The sequence below is a fragment of the Emydura macquarii genome, unplaced genomic scaffold, assembly GCF_026122565.2.
Source record: "Emydura macquarii macquarii isolate MOO-44397 ecotype Brisbane River unplaced genomic scaffold, CSIRO-AGI_Emac_v2 contig_1390, whole genome shotgun sequence".
NCBI classification, from domain to species: Eukaryota; Metazoa; Chordata; order Testudines; family Chelidae; genus Emydura; species Emydura macquarii.
The window spans coordinates 10,372,549-10,393,890 of record NW_027131527.1 but is presented as its reverse complement, the minus strand read 5'-3'; the positions used below and the strand labels follow the sequence as shown (position 1 = coordinate 10,393,890).

At 38.5% G+C, this 21,342-nt stretch overlaps 1 protein-coding gene across 6 annotated transcripts in view; it reads left to right on the top strand.

Moving 5' to 3' along the window:
- The window catches only part of CTNNA3 (catenin alpha 3), an 813,634-nt gene that overhangs the window by 509,315 nt on the left and 282,977 nt on the right, over positions 1 to 21,342 (top strand). For all 6 annotated transcript variants that reach the window (XM_067552599.1, XM_067552600.1, XM_067552601.1 and 3 more), the window contains one exon: positions 16,500 to 16,592. In XM_067552599.1, coding sequence (XP_067408700.1) covers positions 16,500 to 16,592 — 93 coding nt within the window. The remainder of the gene's footprint in view (positions 1 to 16,499; positions 16,593 to 21,342) is intronic.

The window sequence follows — 21,342 nt, the reverse complement described above, 5'->3', positions numbered from 1 at the left end:
CTGTCTCTTTAATTTGTTGACTTGGGAAGATGTGTAAGAAATATAATTAAATTCACAACCAACAAATATACAAATCAGTTGTCAGAGCATTAATTCCACATGAGAGTGAGCATCACCTGGGTCACCTTTGTGACAATACATTTTGACAGGCAGCCGGAAAGATAGTAAGGCAGATATATCCACGTTGGGCAGGCTCCACAGATTCCTTAGAGCATATCATCTCTTATGTACATATCACAAGCTTTGGAAGGTGATAGATAAGTGACCAACAAGTTTATCACTCACTGTTGGGTTTGTGCTATTTGCAGTCGAGTTGTCATGAGAAAACTGAAAGCAGAAATCTAATTACGTGGCTTGGGAGCACTAACATCATGATCAGGTATAGACCCAGCAGAACTGGATTCTAATCCTGGGTCTAGCACAGATGTGCTGTATGGCTTTTGGCTAATCTGCCACGAGTCTTTGTAAATCTACAATGAATGTAATGGGAGTTTCCTAAACCCAGCATCAGAGGGAATGCTGTCCCGGCTGGAGGCTGAAGAGCAGTGAAACTGCAGCAGCGTGGGTTGGAAACATCAGTTAGATGCTCTGTACATAGTAAAGATCCTGGGTGTACTTGTACTTGAGCTGCCACCTGTGCTGCCATAGTTTCACTGCTATTTTTATCAAGTTAGCTCAATCAAGTGAGGTCATGTATGTCTACATGTGCTGCAATCTCACTCCGCAATTGTGGTGTGGACATACCTGTAGAGGCTTTTGTATTACAGAAGCATATGGAGGTCGCAACTGAAATCAGGGCCCTATTATATCAGGTGTGATACATACATATAATAAGAGAGAATTTCTGCACTACATAATTTGTAATCAAACTCAACAAAACAGACAAAGTGGGAGAAAGGGTGTATTAATATCTCTATTTTACAGATGGGGAACTGATCCATTAGAGCTATTAAATGATTTGTCTAAGGATACACAAAGTCCATGTCAGCGCCAGTAATCCAGAGCTCTTGAGTCCCAGTCCTTTTCATTAATCACAAACCATCCATTATACCTGTGGCATTGCAAGAAAGAAAATAATATTTTTGCTGCAGTATTTAAACTGCCCTATTTGAACAGCCCCAGCTGCCCTCATGCACAGCTAATGCAGGTAACTCACCAGAAAGTCTGCCAGCCATCTGACCCCTGTGAGCCAGAGCCCACAGTTTGAGAACCCCTGGACTAGATAATTGACTACAGTTCCCTTCCATCCCAATTATTTGGTGTTGCAGTGTCAGCCATATTAAACAGTGGGGTTGCACTATGCAGACATATTTTAGATTCAGTTCTGACTGTGGGCTTTAAATTCAGTCTCTGTTGGCCATCAGAGAAAACAGAACCTGATGAATTGTAAGCTCTTCAGAGCAGGGACCATCTTTTACTCTTTGTACAGCACATAGAATATTGGTGCCTTGATCCTGAGGGGAGCTGTCCTCCTCTCTCCTAAGCCACAGTCATTAAGTTAGTGGTTTGCTAAATTAACAAAATATTATGTTAGTGACGGTATATCCAGCATATTGTGTTTTCAAGATGTGTGCAGGACAAACTTCATGATATTTAGTTTTTAAAAATTCTAATAGGTTGGTTTCTTTTATACATTTTAAGGAATGAGTGACAGGAAGTTAAAATCACAGAATTTCAAAATATTTCTTGTAAAGACCATGCTTGAATGTCTGTGGTACACACTAGTGAGTAGCTTGTACTGTAGTACAACCGTGATAGGTTAAGTTAATTGTAACAAATTGAAAAGAAGAGTGTGCCAAATACCAAACGTTTTGGCAGGATTTCAAATACTGCTGCATATGATGACACAACCAATTTCTGTCTATCCATATGCAGTCATTTTCTACTTGATCTGTTGATTTTTTTTTTTTTTTGGTGTGAAAAAAAAATCCAGTATCAATTCTGTTTAATCCAGTTAAGTTTCCAGAGGCTGGGAGTCTAATATTTGTGTGCAGGAAAATGCCACCTTCCTATAGCAATCATGCAGGGCTAAATTAGGAGTTTGTGCCAACAATATCTAACAAATGCAATGTGAGTTGGTGTGAATGTTGGTCTCCAAAAAATTTTAAAATACATGGTGTTTTTTAACTTTTATCAGATATATTTATCTACTTACTACCAAAATATGTGTACTTCGTAAACTCACTTTATAGCCTCAAATGGCTTCTGCCTATGAGTAGGCAAACATAGTTTTAGTAATATTAATCTTATTATTTGAACCAGCATGTTGATTTTTGTGGCTCTAGTCAAAATTAATATATCATCTGGTCTGTTGTAAGTTTTCTCTGTTTATTGAATAACTGCAAGGAGTGAAAAACCTGCTACTTAGAAGTAATAGTATACCTAGCAAATATCTTAAAACATTTTCATCTCTGGAGTAATAATGCAGAATATTGCTGTTTTGCCAGTCACCTTTACATCTGCTTGAGCACATTGTATTTTCTTATCTTCCCCCTCTGATCTAGGAAATGCATCTTATTATGTGTATTGTTTGTTTTCATTACAGTGGTAAAAATAACAGTTTATTGAATCTGCATCAGGCAAATGTTAATACAATTGATAAGTTGTCTAGAGCTCTTTTATTAAAAAAAATAAAAAAGTGATAATGATCTCTGTTGTGGGTAGTCAGCATAGTTATTCTGTGTGCAGCTTTGGCACAGAATAAATAGTTCATCTTAACAGGCTACCATGGCAATTATAGTATGCCAGCTCTATCTTAAGTCATTCTGTTTTTGAAGAAAACAACACAGTAAACAAGTTTGCTGCTGAATGATGTGATCTTTTATTTGAGAGCATATTTAAATTCCAAATTTGACATTCTCTGTAAGCCAGACATTCCTTTTTTCTGCATAGTTCAGGGATGGGCAAAAAGTAGAAAAAATAGTATACAGGGCTCAGTGTTAACAGAAGGGGAAAATGATACCTTACCATCTCTTTTTGAAATCACACAAGGCCTTCCATATGAATGCTGTGCTTTTGGGTCTCAAAAGGGTTGGTACAGGTGTTTGGTGAAGTGGGGACAGAGATGGCAAACAGATACTCTATCTTCCCCTATCCAACATAATGGATGTTGGTGTGGTTCCAAGCAGTTTTAGGCATATGGTAAATAGGTACACCATAATAAGATGAAACAAATAGAATAGTCTCCTTGCCCTGTGGAGAGAGGTTCTGTATATCCACAATACATAGAAAATAGCAGCATGAATTTTAAGCATTTGTGTGTTGTCCAAGGAGAGGTAGAGTCTGGGACATCATGTTAACAATATGAGAGCTCACTGCAGTTTTCTGAAATTAAAGGCCAGATCCCCAGTGGTGTTGACTCTCATAGTTCCATTGACATCAATGGAGCTATGCTGATTTACATCAGCTGAAGATCAAGGCCCTTGATCTTTCCTGAGGGAAGAGGACCTTTTGTGTATGAAGAATGGGTAGGAAGAGTAGTGTGGATTAGCATCCTACTACTGTAAAATGGCACATTCCATAAGCGGATTCATTTTTAAATATAACCATCTTCTAAGTTTTCCATGGAGTTTCAAATTCCCTTTGATGATTGTGGACATGTGGAATATTTGGAACATTTGAACACATTCAGATCTGCCTATTTGAATGGCATGCAGCATAGGGCATGAAAGGAATTAGTTGGTTATCTGATTTGCAGTATCACTATTAATTGTAATTGAAAAATCATGGAGAATAGGGAAGTACAGGAATGACAGAAAAAAGCAAGCAGTAGTGCTTTGCAAAAATAAATAAATAGGGGAAATAAGTGACAGGGACAATCAGCATCCAGTAAGTCTAATTTGCATTTCTAAACAAATGGAAGAAATATTTTACAGCGAAAATATCTAAATATCTAAGATAATGGAACCATGAGATACAAACAGCATGGATTTATTAAAAATAAATCTTGCCAGACAAATCTGATTGCTTTTAGATAGAGTTACAAAATTAATGGATGAAGCAGTAGATGTAATATATATGGATTTTAGTAAAGCACTTGATGCTATCTCATGAAATCATACTTGGAAACTTAATAACATTTTCCTTGAATAAGTATAATATAATGTGGACTGAAAATTAGCTAAAGGACCGTAAACAAAGGGTTATGATATGCAACAATGATATCAAGTTGTAGGATAAGTGTATTTGGGGTTAGACCTGGTTGAAAATGTTTTGACAAAACAATTTTCTTCTCGAAAATGCTGTTTTGTCAAAATTGAAATGCTTCACAGGAACTTGTGGATTTCAACAAATCAAAATAAAAAATGTCAGAACTACTCTCTTCTTTAATTTCAGTTGTTCAACCAATACTTGATCCCTTGAATGTTTGTGGAAAGCAAATACAAAAGTATCAAAGCAAATTCATTAAAAATTTTGAATTAATTTTTATGAAAAATAGTTTACTTCATTTGCCTTGTCCTTGATTTCAAAGAAAACAACAAAAATTATCAGATGTCTTACTGTATATGGAAAGTTTAAAAGGGGAAAGTGTAGCTTGTCTGAGAGACAAATGAGGACTTGATATAAGTCTTCAGATATTTGAATGGAACTTTAAGGAGGGAAAGGAATTATGTGGGGCTAAATCCTGGTCCTCGTGCAGTAATTTGCAAAACTCCCATTTAATATAATGGAACCAGGATTCAGTTCTTGATACATAGGAGATAACTAGGAATAGGGTGATACATAGGTGTACATATTAGGTATAGCATGTCAAATTTAGGGCACATATAAAGAATTATCTTGACAATGTGATCCTTAGTGAATAGTCATCCACAGGAAATACTAGAGGCCCATTTGCTTGGGATGCTTAAAATTAGGGTGGACCAAATAATATAGTATGTGCTATAGAGGAAAAACCCGCATTGACAGAGAAATAGACTAGTGTATCTAATAAGTAGAGCTGGTTGAACGTTTTTTTCCTTAAACATTTTTTCAACTACTAGCATCTTTTTGACCAGAATAAAACTTTTTGCTCTGGACTAAATTTTCTATAAAATGGGGGGGGAGGAACAAACCACCTTTTTCGAAAAACTGATTTTGTTTTTGAAAACTTTTTTTTTCGTTCTGGTTGTGTTTTCCTCTTGAAAAGCTGAAAACTTTTCATGGGAAATATATAAAAAAAACCCTAACCCCTGATTTTATTTTCCCTCAAAAAAAATTTCTGCGAAAAACAATTGGCGTTTTTCTAACAGCTCCACTGATAAGTCTATTTCAATGCTAATTTCTATGATTCTATATTAAAGCTATTAGAACATTTTAGAATCTCCTATGTGTCTGTAATTATTATTGGCTTTTATGTATATGTTTGATATTGTTTTACAGTTTTTCATCAGAAGCCAAGAGTAGTTTAGATTGATTAGGATCATATTAGTTACCAATGGTTAATGTCTTTAAGATGTGGTCTGTTTGTTTTTAAAAATATGGTTATGCACAATTACTGTTGATTTTTTCCTACTAAAGATCATACAGATCAATGTTAATGTATTTTTATCAGAAACTAATGTAAGAATTTTGTGATACATTTTATCAGAGGCTTTTGGCATCCAGGATACAATTTATCCAATTTTAGATAGAATTAATTTATCTGTTAATCTTTCTGATTGCTCTATGTCTTTATAATTTAGAGATAAATGTGATTCTTGGGGAAATATTTGGTGTCATATGAAAGAAAGGAACCATTTCAACTATTTTTATTCCTTGTTAGGTTCCTGAAATAGCTTTATCCCTTCCCATTTTTCCTTCTATACATACAAAAGCCCAAGAAGAATAAATATGGAACACACACATTTATTCTGAAGGTATCTTAAAATAACATATGAAATAGGCATTATTGGTCTATTCCTGCAAAGTGCTGAGGACCCTCAAATATCATTGCTGAATTGTGGAAACTCAGTACTTTGAAGGATCTTGCTAAACCAAAGGAATTAGCGAAACAGCTGATAAAAATTCTTCACATCAAATCTAAGAATATAAAATGTTACCAAAATATAACAATAGGGTTAAGTTTACTTCCATAAATGGGTCAAGTGACCCTCAGTGATTTATACCACGTCTGATTGTGCCAGCAGATTGAAGGCTGGGTGAAAATAATGAGCAAGAGCCAGGCATCCATGTATTGGGTGGTGTTTGTGGAAGTAGGGGATCAGGTCTGAATATCCTGAACCTTTGAAAATGGAACTCTTGTCACTCTTAGTCTGTTTGAGGTATTTAACATTATATGCAAAAGGTGTTCAATGTTTTAAAAAAGATATTTGCAGACTACCTTGTAACGTGAAGATGAGAATGTTTACATATATCATGTTATAGATCATGCTGACAACACTGAAATTTGATAATACTGGGAATTGATAGCAGTGGTTTGGATTCTGATTTCTGTGTGACCATAGTTTGGGGCTGCCTCCCAGCCCCTACCCCTAACCCTAGCATGGATCCCTCAACCCAGATTATAATTTTAGCCTGAAGCTGTCTACTTGTCCCCAACATTGATATGGGCTCCTAATCCTAGCCCAGGTCCAGCTATAGGCCCAGGCATACCCCTAACCCTAATCTGGGGCTGCTTGCTTGTTTCAACAATAATTGAAGCTCAGGGATGCTAACAGCCTTAATCCTGACTCCAGCCTTTTGAACCTGCTACAGAACCGATCAGTAACCCTCACCTGGGGCCGTGATCTAGCTCCAACCTTATCCTCAGCCAGAGCGGCCCTCCAGCTCTAACCTTCTAATCCTAGCCCAGGACCAGCTATGAAACCCAACTTTAATTCTGGCCCAGGGACAAACAGCCCAAGCCCAGAACTGCCTGCTAGCTCCAACACTACCCTGGGGCTGCCTCCTGGATCCAACTGAAACCCTAAATGTGTCTTGATGCTACCTGCCAGCCCCAGTCCTAACCACAGCTTGGGGACATCTCCAAAACTTGATGGTGCCCGGGCCACCATTGGAGGCGTCTGGTCTGACTCAGTGCCAAGTGCTGCAGCTTCAGTGAGAAGTGTGCCTCCAGCTGTAGCAGAATCCTGGCACCATTCTCCTTCACCCATACTGAGAAAAAATGGTCAGAGGGGTGAGAAGGAGTTGAGTAGAGTGCACCTGAAACCTAAATATTCCTCTCCAAATCGGTGCCTAAAATTGGCTCAGTTGGCCCCAGTACTGCAAGGAGCACTGTTGAGCCTGCTGCAGAAAGCGGCACTGTCAACTTCTTTGGCCCCGCAACAAGAGACCATCTTGGTGCTAACTATCTCAAAAGCATTTGCAGGAGCAAGACATTTGCTCTGCCTCTCAATGCCTGTGTCTCCTTCCTTACAGGAATCCAATCCCTTGGCACCACTGCCCCATCCACCAGTGATTCATCCTCTTGTACTGCAGTTGCCTGGGTCCTGGACAGGCACTGGGCTCAGTACTGTCCAAGGGAAAGCCTGCAATGATGACATTGCTCCGCCCATCACCGGGCTCTCGGCACTGTTCCCTGGAATCAGTTGGATCAAACCCCCATGGTCAGAGGAAGGGGAATATTTGTCATCAGACTCGGAGGTGGGATCTTATGTCTCACAACTCCAGAGCAGGACCTGCACGTCTCCTCAAAGATCCTCTCTTCCTACCTCCCACCATGATTTGTCAGTGGTACCTGTCACAGGAATGTGGTCAGGGTAATGGGGCCCTGCCCCATACTGGTGGCTGTTTTGGGGCTTTCCCCCAGCTTCCAGATCTTCCCCCACACTGTGTACATAGTTCCCTCATCTAGAAGAGCAGAGTCTAGTAACGGGCCCTGTATCAAGCATCAAGAAGAAGTTCCAGAACCAGAGAAACAGTCGGTAGAAGAGATTCTACCCCATTCAGTCGTGGCTGCTTCTTTGTCCTCTCCAGATGAGGCCATTTCATCCAGGACAACTTCACTCCCTCCTGATCATTTTAAAATTTATCAGGAGTTGTTAGAGAGTGGCTGCAGACTTAGGTATACAAGTAGATGAGGTCAAGGAGTCCTTACATCATTTGGTGGACATTTTATCATCTGTGGGTCTCTCCAGGTCTCTCTGCCAATCAATGGAGCAATACTAGAGTATATAAAGGCTTTATGGCATACTACAGCCTCTTAATCTCACATCTCTAAAAGATCAAAAAGTACTATATACTCTTCCAAGGCTTTGAGTGTCTTTGTACTCATCCATCTATGGCTTATTAGTTGCCACAATGGCTAATGAGAGAGCACTGCAGGGGCACCAGGCTACTGCCCCAAACCAAAAGATGCTAAGAGATTATATTTATTCGTCAGAAAGATTTATTAGATGGGGGTTTGCAGCTGTGTATTGCTAACCAAAAGACTTTGTTGGGGCAGTACAATTTTAATTTGGGGGCTCCATGGAAAAGTGCAAAGAGCTGCTCCTGGAGAACACTAGACAGGAGTTCTATTCCCTGGTCAACTACAGCAGGCTAATGTTCACTGCATGCGGGCTGTACAAAGCAGATTCGGCAGCTAGAACCATGGCTTCCGCAGTTGCCATGCATAGAGATCATCTGGATTACAGTCTTATGGTCTTCTCTATGAAGTCAAGAATACTTTCCAGGGCTTGCCATTTGAGGGACCTTCTCTATTCTCAGACCAGACAGCAAACTTCATGGACTTATGACCTCTAGAGTCACCTTGAAATCCTTAGGTCTATACACACCTGCCATGGTCAGGAAATACTATCGGCCCCAGCAGACACACAAATATTCCACTCCTCCTCCTCAACAGGACCTGTCAAAAACAGGTCAATGGGTTATAGGCATAGGTCTCCCCGTCCTGATGCTTCGTCTCCAGCTCCAGGTCCTTTAAAACACCCAGGAAGTGTAAAGCAATTGTTTTGATGAGCCAGTCAAGGTCAACATACCAACGCCAACTCTCCAGACCCAAAGTCCCTCACCTTCACAAACCATCTGTCCACCTGTCTACAGTGGTTGGTGTCCCCAGTTACTTCAGACCAGTGGATCTTGAGCGCTGTAGAGGTGGGATATACTCTCCAGTTTGCTTCTATCCCTCCCTCTGATGTTCCCTCCCTGTCCTTCTTCAGGGACCACTCACATGAGAAACTCCTTATCTACGAAGTACAATTGCTCCTTCGCTTGGTATCTATAAGGAGGTTCCATATAATCTCAGAGGAAAGGGGTTTTATTCCCCATCTTTTCTAATCCCAAAAGTGAAAGGGGATCTCAAATCAATTTCAGACCTGTGTCAACTCAACAAATTCTTAGAAAAGATAAAGTTTTCCATAGTCATCCTAGCTTCTGTTGTCCCTTTCCTGGATCCTGGACACTGGTATGCTGCCCTCAGTTTAAAAGATGCCTATTTTCATATGAAAATCAATCAAGCTCATAGGAAGTATCTCCAATTTCTGGTAAATCCAAATAATTACCAGTTCATTGTACTGCCTTTTGGTCTGTCAGCAGCTTCCAGGGTCTTTACAAACATCATAGCAGTAGTAGCTGCATTCCTTTGAAGATCAGGAGGTCAGGATTATCCCTACATGGATGAGTGACTGGTCAGAGGCTAGTCCAAACTGCAAGTATAGAACAATGTGTTGCTCTGATCCAGTTAACGTTCAATGCTCTTAGATGATTAATCAACATAGAAAAATCACTCCTCTCCCCGATCTAGAGTACAATGTTTATAGGGCTGTACTGGACTCATCTCAAGCCATGGGCTTTTTTCCAGAGTCCAATGTTATAGGTTTGAGGGATCACACAGTCACAACAGCACAAAACTGTTGAGGCTTCTGGGTCACATGGCCTCTTGCACCTATGTGGTTCAGTATGCAAGTTTGTGCCTCAGAACTGCAAGGCTGGCTGGTATCAGTCTACTCACCAAGCCGACATCAGTTAATCTCAGTGGTAAGAGTTCCCACCTTTCATTAGTGGACAAATCCAGCCAAAGAATGTGTAAGCATTGCATGTACCCACCCACAACTGACTCTCCTGCTAGTGACAGATGCTTCTGCTCTTGGATGGGGAGCCCATCTGCGTTCTCTACATATGCAGGTTCTGTGGTCTTCAGTGGACTTAGCTTTATGCATCAGTGTCAGAGAACTGAACACTGTTAAACTGATGTGGCATGTATTTCTCTTGCAGACCAGGGGAAGCACCCTGCTAGTCCTCACACACAAGTTGATGGCAATGTTTTACCTCAACAAACAGGCAGGATCCTGCTCTTCTCCACTCTGTCAAGAAGCAACTCTGCTCTGGGAGCTCTAGTTGCCCTCTTGATAGATCTAGAAGCATCTTACCTTCCAGGGATACAGATGAGCTAGCAGACCACCTGAGCAGATTCTTTACGAGTCACTGTGAGTGGTCTCTTCATCCAGATGTGGCCAGATACATCTTCCAGAAGTGGGGTTTCCCCAATATGTGATTATATATGTATGTATATATGTATAACGCTTTCTCTATATGGAGAGTCTGAATGACTGAGGTGAATAAGTACACAGCATAAAATCAGAAGACAAAGGCAAACACTCATCCCCCTTTTTTCATTATCTAGTTAATGAATCTGTATTCAGAGATATTAGGAATATGATATATTCATGACTTTGTGTGATTTTTCTATCTTTCATTCAGTCATATGTAGTGATTTTTGTTCTTATGAGCAATCCATTTTGTACAAAACAATACAAAAATGTTATTAGTGCTTATTGTATATTCAGTGCACATTTCATTGTTCTGCTTAAGCTATTGATTTCTTTATTACATTTTATATAATTGATGGCCCATAAAAGTTTAGCAAGAACAGCAGCATTATTCTGATTAAAATCATATCCAACATGTCCCCTCTGTTTTTGTTTTATTTTGCTTTTTATAGATTAGCTATTGCAAAGAGAACAACTTAAAATATGTGTTTTACACTTAGAGTTTAATTACATGTTAGGTAGGGCGAGTCAAGGTGGGTGATGAGATTGCAGAGCTTGGTGCTTAAAAAAGCTAAATTGGGAACAGTTCAAGTGCTCCCAAATTAGCAATTTAAGTGAAAGTAAAACTTGAAAACAACAAGCTACCTGCCAAGCCTTGCTGATCTTGGTGACCACTTGGTGACGGAAGTAGCATTGCCTTTGAAGCTGAGTGACCTGCAAACTGAATGTGGCAGATGAACATTACAAAACAATGTTCTGTTTTTCCTCCAGCTCATCCATTGTAGAGATGCCTGCTCAGTCACAGGCTTATTTTCTTGGTGGGTGGGGGGTGTGTGTGTCTCTGTCTCTCTCTCTCTCTCTGTCTCTGTCTCTCTCTCACACACTCACACACACAGATTGCTTCTCCTTAGCTGGTATACATTTTAAACAGATAGCTCTTTGTGCTCCTTCTTGAACCATTTCTAGCCTGGAGAAATTGGTGGCTCATTGAATTATAAAGTGATAAAAAACAGGAAGTATAGAAGTCTGGTTCTAAATCAATGGTGCGTATGAAGTAGCTGATTCAAGTGGACATAAGGAGGTTCATTTCGGGTAATGAATATCAAACAAATATGTATTAATGCATCATTTTGTTCACAGAGACTGAATATTGAAGAATATAGTGTTTTAGCTCCTTCATATTCTAAAAATCAGTCAGATTAAAGGAGCAGGTTATACCTATAGATAATGCTGTACTATTCTATTTTATGTGTGCGCTTATACTAGCCTCATCACGAATGCCTCTAGCAAAACATTAAGTGATGTGACTAATATCTGTCACATATGATTCATTCTCTCTTTCTTCCACACCTGAGGAATGTAGTGAACTCAGGGAATGCAGGCATTTTATTGTCTGGTAAAGGAAAAGCAGATCTGTGCTCTTTGAGAAACCTTCCTGCATGAGTGTGATCTTTTCAGCTAAGAAAGATAATAGTTCTTCACAAAGTTTGGTGTTTAGTTATTCTGTGGGCTATAGGCACTCAGAACTGATGAAGTATTTTACCCCTTGGTTAGTTCTTGGAGAAAAATTTAACAGTTTCAATAGAAGTTGATTTGGAAGGTTTTCATGACCAGTAATACCTCACCATAGGCTTAGATAAACTCTTTATACTTCCATCTGCCTGCTTCAGCCTTTGTTTTCAACCACTGGCTCATGAGTTTCTGACCGTCTCTCTTCATGTGGTGCAGGGTGTCAAAAAACCAAGAAGATCTCTGTGGACAAAGAAGAGGGAGGGATGGACTCTCTTGTGGCCAGTATGTTGATGGTTGAGGCTACTATACAATAATCAAGATTCACCAGATGCTTGACTCCTTATCTGTGTGGTGGAGTCCTGTTAATCTAGTCATATTCAATAGAAACTGGCATGCTGCAGTGAGATACTTTTACTTATTTCATATACACTCAAGTTGTTCTACCTGAGTATGTCAGAGACATTTCTACCTATTTTGATAAAAAGAAATGTAATAGATTTCCTAGCATTAGTCACAATGAATGATGAAGGGCCAAATTCACCCTTGGTATAGCTCCATTGGCAGGAATCACAAATACTCAACAGAAAAGTTGTAAAGGAATAAAATAGTTTATTTCTGAAGGAACACTCAACTATTTTCTCTAGTATTTGATTGTTTTTAAATACCTGGGTCATGTGAAATACCCTCTTAGACTTGTACACAATATATTCCTGTCCAGTGAATTTTGTCCTTTTCCACATGCAAAACAGTTATATTTTTCTGTCCCTAGTGGAACGCAAGCCTATATAGTTCCTTGCAGTTTACTTCCTTAGTCCTTATTTGTGCTTTACCATCATTATGGATGCTGTTACGAATTTTTCCAACTCAAATGCTTGTTGTGATTGAAGAGCCAACTGAGGAAGCATATGACGATAAAATATTCTATGTCAAATACTCTGTTAAAATGTCTTGGTACCTGAATTCCAGATAAAAGAATATTTCTGGCTGTAGGGGTCATTTCCAAACCATATTATAAGAATGTATATCAGGATCTTTGGGCTGAGAGGAAGCACAGTGACTTCTACACTACTTTTCTTTCTGGCCTTTTGCATAGCCAGATGAGTATGGCCATGGTAACATATGCTTGTCTGGTCCTTAGCTCCTGTTATGGTTGATAGTCTGTGCCAGTGGACAGCAGAACCCCGTGAGTCAGCTTTCAGGCTGATCAAATTCGTGCCAAGGACTGAATTGGTGTGTGGATATAACTGACCCCAAAATTGGGGAAAGGGCAAAAATTTAATTCAAGATACTTTTGCATCTCCCATCGCATAGTCCTTGACTGTACCAGAGAATTGGGGCTTGTAGTTTTAAAAGCTGCGAGTATTTTCCTACCATACATGTGTTGTTGAGGGGTTCTACTAAGATCGTGGTTTTTTTAACTTTACTGTGGACTATGAAATGAAACTGGAAACATGTAGAACCATATCGCAGAGCTGAAATGATGCTAAGAGAATTTATTTTAATTTGAAGGAAAATCTCATTGATTTTTATTGTGTTTTTGTTTTACTGCTTTAGGAAAAGATCTATAATTTTTGCACTTAACCTTTTTGAATGTTTCTTTATATGAGATGGTATATTAATTCAGTGTGAGTGAATGTAATGTATTTGAAAAGTGGTTACATTAGCCCACAAGGGCAGTTAAATGTGTGGGGCAAACAAAAAGTCAAAATTATTTTTAAAAAAGCACATAATTACAGTTATTAGTTGTCAATAGTTGTGGAGGAATCCTGACTTCAAACCAACAAGGGAAAACAACTTTTAAAGTGAGCCCTTTTTTAAAATTAATAAAGTGTCTATAAATTTTTATGATACCTATACCTAAGAACATAAGAGTGGTGATACTGGGTCAGATTCAATGATTCATCAGGTCCAGTATCCTGTCTTCTGACAGTGGCCGGTGCCAAATGCTTCAGAAGGAATGAACAAAAGGGCAATTTTCAAATGATCCTTCCCCCATTGTCCAGTCCCAGCTTCTGGCAGCCAGAGGTTTAGGGGCACCCAGAGCATAGGATTGCTTTCCTGACCATCTTGGCTAATAGCCATTGATGTAACCAGCATGAACTTACCTCATTCTTTTTTGAACCCAGTTAAACTTTTGATCTTCACAACTTCCCCTGGCAATTAGTTCCACAGATTGACAGTGTGTTTGTGTGAAGAAGTACTTTCCTTTGCTTATTTTAAAGCTATTGACTATTAATTTCATTGGGTAACCTGTGATTCTTGTGTTATGTGAAATGGTAAATAACATTTCCTTATTCAGTTTCTCCAGGATTCATTATTTTATTGACCTCTATCATATCCCCCATTAGTCATCTCTTTTCTAAGATAAACAGTTTGTCTTTTAAATCTCTCCTCATATGGAAACTGCCCCATTCCTTTAACATTTTTGTTGCCTTTCGCTGTATTTTCTCCAGTTAAAATATATCTTTTTTGAGATAGGGCGACCAGAACTGCTTGTAGTGTTCAAGGTATGAACATAACATGGATTTATACAGTAGAATTATGGTACTTTCTGTCTTATTATCTATCTCTTTCCTAATGGTTCCTATGTTCTGTTAGCCTTTTTTGACTGCGGCTGCACATTGAGCAATGTTTTTTAGAAAACTATCAATGATGGTTTCAAAGAATCTTTGTAGCAATTGTGTATTATATACAGTATATCTCATCTAAATAGCAGCCCAAAGATGACTGGTGCCTGCTGATGGGGGGAGGGGAGGGTACAATATAAAGGTTTGCCCCCCCAACAGCTTGTTATGCCGCCCAAGGCATGCCTTCCTTCTTACCCTCAGTGGCCCGTCCCTGAAGCTCCCAGCTGTTTGCTGCAGCCTCTCCCCGTGGTCACTGCTCCCAGGTTTCTGGCTCCAGCTCGCCAGACCATGTGACCGAGCTGGCAAAAACTGGGGAGGGGGAATGTGATCGCGGACCCTCCCCCTATGCATCAACTCTGTAGCAGTCCCTGTATAGTATAGTGTGGATGAGACTGGAATGCAGGAATCCCTGAGTTACAGCTCCAGTTATTACACTAACTCTTCCGCACTGTCGCCAGCTCTTGTAATTTTATTCTGAGTCTTGTGATTTGGGATGTTTCTCTTCTATTTTTTAAAATATTAAGTGTCTAGACCTCATTTTGGAAGAAAGCTTGAAAATATGGCCTTTTAAAAACTCAGAAACCCAAAGGCACATGAAAAGAAACCAACAATTAATATTTTTAAAAATATCATGATATTTAAGCCAATCTCATTATTTTGGAAGCCTTACGGATGATTGTTGAATGCTTTGACTGGCAAGACTGTTTATGTAGCCTTGGGCAAAATAATTAACTTTTGTTTAATTTTTTTTCTAACTGTAAAATTAGGATGATGATAACTGGTGGTAATAAAACATGATTAATTTATTCATCCTCTATAGAAATAACATCCCAGGAGGTAGGTAAATTAAGATTAAATTGTTAATATTTTTACAAGATCTGGAACATGTAAAGCATGTGTAAATGTTAAATATAATTATATACTAAAGGATTATGTTTATAATGGATATGTAAAGCATCACATAGGCTGTATTTCATACCCCAGCCCTGGCCCAAGTAGCCGGGCTGGACGTTGGACAGATGCATATGAAGCAAAGCCATTTTGTGGAGGTTATTTCAGGCTAATGGGTGAAATAGCCTGTGTGTTGAGCTTTTGTGACCTCTAGAGGATGGGAATGGGAGGATCCATGTGGTTGCAGAACCCACAGATCCACCTGACCACATGCCTGCCTGTGCCCAGCTTCCACTTACCATTCATGTTTGCTGCCATGCACAGCAGGAGTGCGTGTGCCCCTTCTTCGCTCACATTCAGCCACACCTCTTGGACAGTGGAACCACTTGAAGATCCTTTTCACCTATGTTTCCTTTGCCAACAGCGAAATAAACTGTGCTGGTATACAGCACCTTTATACTGGTATAACCATGTGTAGACTAGGAGTTATACTGGTGTAAAATCACCTCTCCCCCCATTGAAGTAGTTATACTAATACAAAAACTGCGTGTAGCCAGATCATAGTCCACTGTATCTGTCAAACAGACCACTCCAACTATTCATACAGAGACAGATCAAGAGTAATGTTATATAATGTTTAAGAATCTGAAAGCAGGAAAAAATGGGAAGGCAACATAGAAGGCCTCTGAGAAATAATAAAACCAGCTACAGGCTAGCTAACTGAAACACCATGCGACTTCAAGCTTCCCAATAGTATTCAAATAGGGGACAAATGTTATCACCAGCACTCACTCTGGAGAAAAATCCAGTACTCAGTTGTCATTGTGCATTGGACCCTAATCAGGAAAAGTTCATAAGATTTCTTGTTTCTGTCTAAGTTTTTCACACCACCTTTTTCCCATCCTCACAGTGTTCTTGTTCCAACATGTTCTTTGCCAAATTATCATACCAAATAAGGCTTCTTGCATGGATTTCTTTCAGTTCTGCAAGACAATATTTATTTTTATGCAATTTATTTTTATGAACATGAGTGCATTCTTGTCGTCTTTTTTTCTTTAAGGTGGCAAATCTTGCTTGTTCACTGTCAGCTAATGAAGATGGAATTAAAATTGTCCAAATGGCAGCTAATCACATAGAGACTTTGTGCCCACAGGTATGACTTTTTCCAATTAATTCCATCACAAGGCACTGTGTGTAACCCACTGCATATGCTCATTCCCAAAAATTCAGCCTAAAACAGTAATTAGAAAGCAAAGGGTAATTCAAGGGCAAACTATTCAGATATTCTCTTTTTACTATTTGTAAGAGATTGAAACAAAATAGTAGCTAATATTGTATATGGGCTGACAGCATTAAATAATTTGGAAAAGCATACTTGGCTAGAGAAATTGTGGGAACTTATATATTTATATATATAAAAATATGCATTGGGGTTGGGATTTGCTGGTATGCAAATATCAGCAAATCCCAATAGCATATTTTTAATATGCATGGGGTTAGGATTTGCTGATAGTCTCCACCCAAAAGTTGCTGGGCTTTTCTTCTGGGCAGATAAATGACAAGCAGCAGAACAGTAATTACATTTTCACCAGGAATATTAACATTAAAGACCCAAGCATGCATTCAGTATATTTGAATAATTCAGTTTGAGTACATTACCCTGTTGAAGTAAACTGAAAGTGAAATTGTGAAATTATATTTATTTATAATAAATGATATATATTTGTTAAAAGCAAACTCTACAGGTTTCTGTGAGTAGAATATGAGTGCAACAGCCTTGAGGCTGTGTTAATTCAAGAAGATTAGATTTTTAAAGAATAATACTGTTGATACCACACCCTTAATGTTCTTCTCATTTAACATGTTTGAAAGATTACTGCAGTTGAAATAGGAAACTAAACAAAGATTAACGGTATTTTCTGTTACAAGATCAAGGAATCTGTTCTTCTCTCAGTGCACATTTAACATATACATAAGAAGCCTGGAATGCACATAAAGGCTAGAAAAGAGACACAAATGTCAATAATAGCATGCATGCTACAAACACAGCACTTTCATTTGAATCACTGTATTGCAATGTGGATGTTTTTGTAATTATTTACAAGTCAGTGTTGTTCAGCCTATTGTTTTTACTTTCATTTATTATTATTGCTAAATTCACATGTACAATTTATGACCATGCAGTTTTTGTTTGTACTCAGAGAAAAATGCATGTTTTTAATGCATTATTCTGTTTTGGGGTGTATGCTTCTTTTCTAATGAGAGGGGTATGGTCTGAGCATAGCATAGTATCTGCAGCCAGAAACACCTGAGTTCTAATTCTGACTTCAACACTGATTTTCTCCATGGCTTGGCAAGCCATATGACATGCCTATGTTTCAATCTACTATCAGTAAAAAACATTACATTTTATTTAAAAAAACCAAAACATTTACTTCTTAGTGATATTTTGCATATGAATTAGTTAATGATTGTGGAGCACTTTCAATTAAAAAAAAACAAAACAAAAACAAAAACAAAAAACTGATGTACATGTGCCAAGTACTAATTATTTAATTTACTAATTTATTAATACTGCAGAATTTATTTTTCTCGTACTTAGGCAATATTCCTATTGAAAGCAATGGATATTTTACCTGATTAAGGATTAAGAACAGCAGAATTAGGTTCATGGGTTTTAATAATGGCCCACATCCTCTGTTATCAGAGAAAAGCCCCCCAAGGGGGAAATAATGCTCTGTGAATCATTGCATGGGGCCTCCATGGGACCCAAAAGGGGGAGATCTGATCTCAGCGTCCCCTATATGCCTGAATCTCTGTGGGGGACAAAATTAGCTGTTGGATTGTTTTTACCATTATGCTGTGTATACATTTGTTTGTATAAACTACATTATTTGATGGAACCATGGTAGTTGAATTGAAATCTGAAAAGATTGAATTAAAAAAATCCTTGGGGTCGCAGAGTGCTATAGGTTTGAACAGTAACATTTTCTGTATTATAATGTGAAAAAATAGATATAGAATTTACAACCCTCAGAGGAAAATCTTTATATTATTAGAATACAGAGATATAGACTCATATTACATAGGCTATTCTGCGCTGCAGTTAAAATGAGTTGGAATGATTCTGAACTGTGGTGGCAATGCTGTTACTCAAATGAAGACTACAAGCATATGTTTTGCTATTGCTTGAATATAAAAATAAATTGTGGATTTACACCAGAACAGATAGATAGCATTGCTGCTTACATAATTCCTGTAGTTCCTGAATTACATTTCCATGACATTTTATGTGGGGGACCTTTTTAAAGAATGCTTAATCTAGATGAATGTCATCATTAAGAAAGCAAATAATTAAATAGTAGCTACAAATTTAAAAAAAAGAGCTACTTTTCTTGTTACTAGTTGTTTTGTTTTTGTACTAAATTCTTTTACAGACACTTTGCAGGCTCAGTAAAATCCAGTATGTGATGAAGTTTCTACATAGCAATTACATGTAACTTTTCTTGTATATAGTGAACATGACATTACCACATGTAGGAAATACTCCCTTTTTATACTGCAGAGATAAAAATTTGTCAGAAATTTTCTTAATCCAGAAGCTGCCTTTATCTGTCTCCTTATTTTACACTGTTTATACAGCAATTCTCACTTCAAAGTGTCTCAGGTTTCTCTACAGGTATTCCTCTAGTCTCCATCTGTAAAAGGGTCCCTGTCTGTCCTAAACTATTCAGAAATAGTAGAAATTCAGAAAGATGTAGAAAACTGAAGAAGTTAGAAGACTAGGATTTCCCTCACCCTATCAGAGAAAACAGTACTATATGTAAGTGCTAAGCTGTTGGAGTGTGGAAGGTTGGGTTCCCTTGCTTCTAGGCTCTTGAGGTTTCTTATTTCTCTTCACCCCCACAGGTAGCTGAAACAAGGGTCTATCCTGCATAATTGGCCATTAAGAGGAGTAGGACAGGAAAAATCACAAGAATTTAAGAGAAAGAAGACCCAGCCTGTCTTCTATGGGAGAATCAGATCCTCTTCTCTAAGGCACTTTCTCTTCCTGTTGCTCTCAGGGTATGTCTAAACTACAATTAAAAACTTGCAGCTGGTCCATACCAGCTGGCTCTGGTTAAGGGGCTGTTTAGTTGCTATGTAGATATTCAGACTTGGGCTCTAGGACCCTGCGAGGTGGGAGGATCCCAAAACTCAGGCTGCAGCCCAAGCTAAAAATGTCTACACTGCAGTTAAACAGCTCCTTAGCCTGAGGTCTGTGATCCCAAGTCAGCAGGCATGGGCCAGCCACAGGTGTCTAATTGTAGTGTAGACATACCCTGAGAGGTCTGATCTACTGGTAGAGCCAAAGAGCAGGCCTACTGGCTCCAATTAAATCCCCATTCCCTTCTGTCTTCTGCTTCTCATTCGTATTCACATCTCTCAGTCTTTTCTCTGCCCATCTGCAGAAAGCGAAAAACGAAGAAAATTTGAATTAATATTTTACCCTAATATTTTGTTTTTCATGCCAATATGGTTAATGTAGTTATGACTTTAACCATGGCTGAGGCTCTGTTAAACATCCCCATCAGAGCACAGCTTCTTAATTCCAAGGCCCCAGGCTGGAAGAGTGAGAGTTGACATTTTGTTCACATGCTTGTAAATTTAGCTTCTGTAAGTCTGCTGTTCTTTTACTCTGTTTATCCTTTCTCTGTATATGTGGTGATAAATTGAGAATAGCTCTATGAGGAGGAAATATAAGGGGTTACCATGAACCTCTTTTGAGTGTGAAGTTATCTTTAACAGTTTTAATAATAATAATAATAATAATTATTATTATTATTATTATTATTATTAATGGAACACCTCCCTGGTAAAACAAAAACAAGTTTATATCTCTTGACTTGCCATAAATATAAATAAGCTATTACTACCACTCCATTATTTCTTTGATTTTAACCAGATGAAAGGATAATTCTAGGTTTCTGAACTAATGCAAAAAGCTTGCGGAAAAAAATTTACAGCATTACAAAATTTCTTTTCTGAAAATTGGTCTTATCTGTGTAATATAGATAATATGGAAAGAAGAAAGATTATCTTAGAAAAAGTGAAAAACAATATTGAGAAGGGCAGGGTACAGAAACTGCTATTTGTATTCATGCCTGATTTTGGGTCAGAGCCAGTGTTCACATTCAACTATGAATATTGGCTCTAAAGGCTGAGTATATTGAGAACAGAGTTTATCTTTTCAAGAGAAATATTTTTGTTTGTATTGAACTGCACTGGGCAATTCTGTGCATCCAAAAATTAGAGCCAGGGAGTTATGAAAAAATGAATGGTGAAATCCTAGTTTTCTATGAAGGACGTATGCAAGGGTGCATAAATGGAGCAGAATGATACAGTACCAGGCACATATTTGTTACAAGACCTCTTTCCCAAAGGGACCTACATGGATTTGGAGAAGGGAGACTCCTGGGGCAGGATATGTTACAGGGGACATCTTACTGCTCACTTTTGAAAAAGAACAAATACACACCAGACTGCACACATGCACACACACCAGACTGCACACATGGTGCAGATTTCAGTATACGTGGTACCTGGCTGAAGACCAAGATATGTGCCCTAGCTGCCACTGAAACTACATTACACTGATATGGAAACTGGCTTCCTCTTAGTCTCCTGAGCTCTAGCTAAGGATTTTACTGCTTGTGAGGAGTGAGAAGCATTCAGACCTCCATTCTCCTTCCCAACATCATAGCCACACATCACAAGCAGGGAGATTTTCAAACACACAGATGATGGTTAGGCACTTAGCTCCCATTGACTTTCAATTACTCCTATAACTTTCAATGGGCATTACAGAGGTAACTGACATTTATGTCTTTGAAAACCATTCCTGAGGTCTACTGATTTATTAA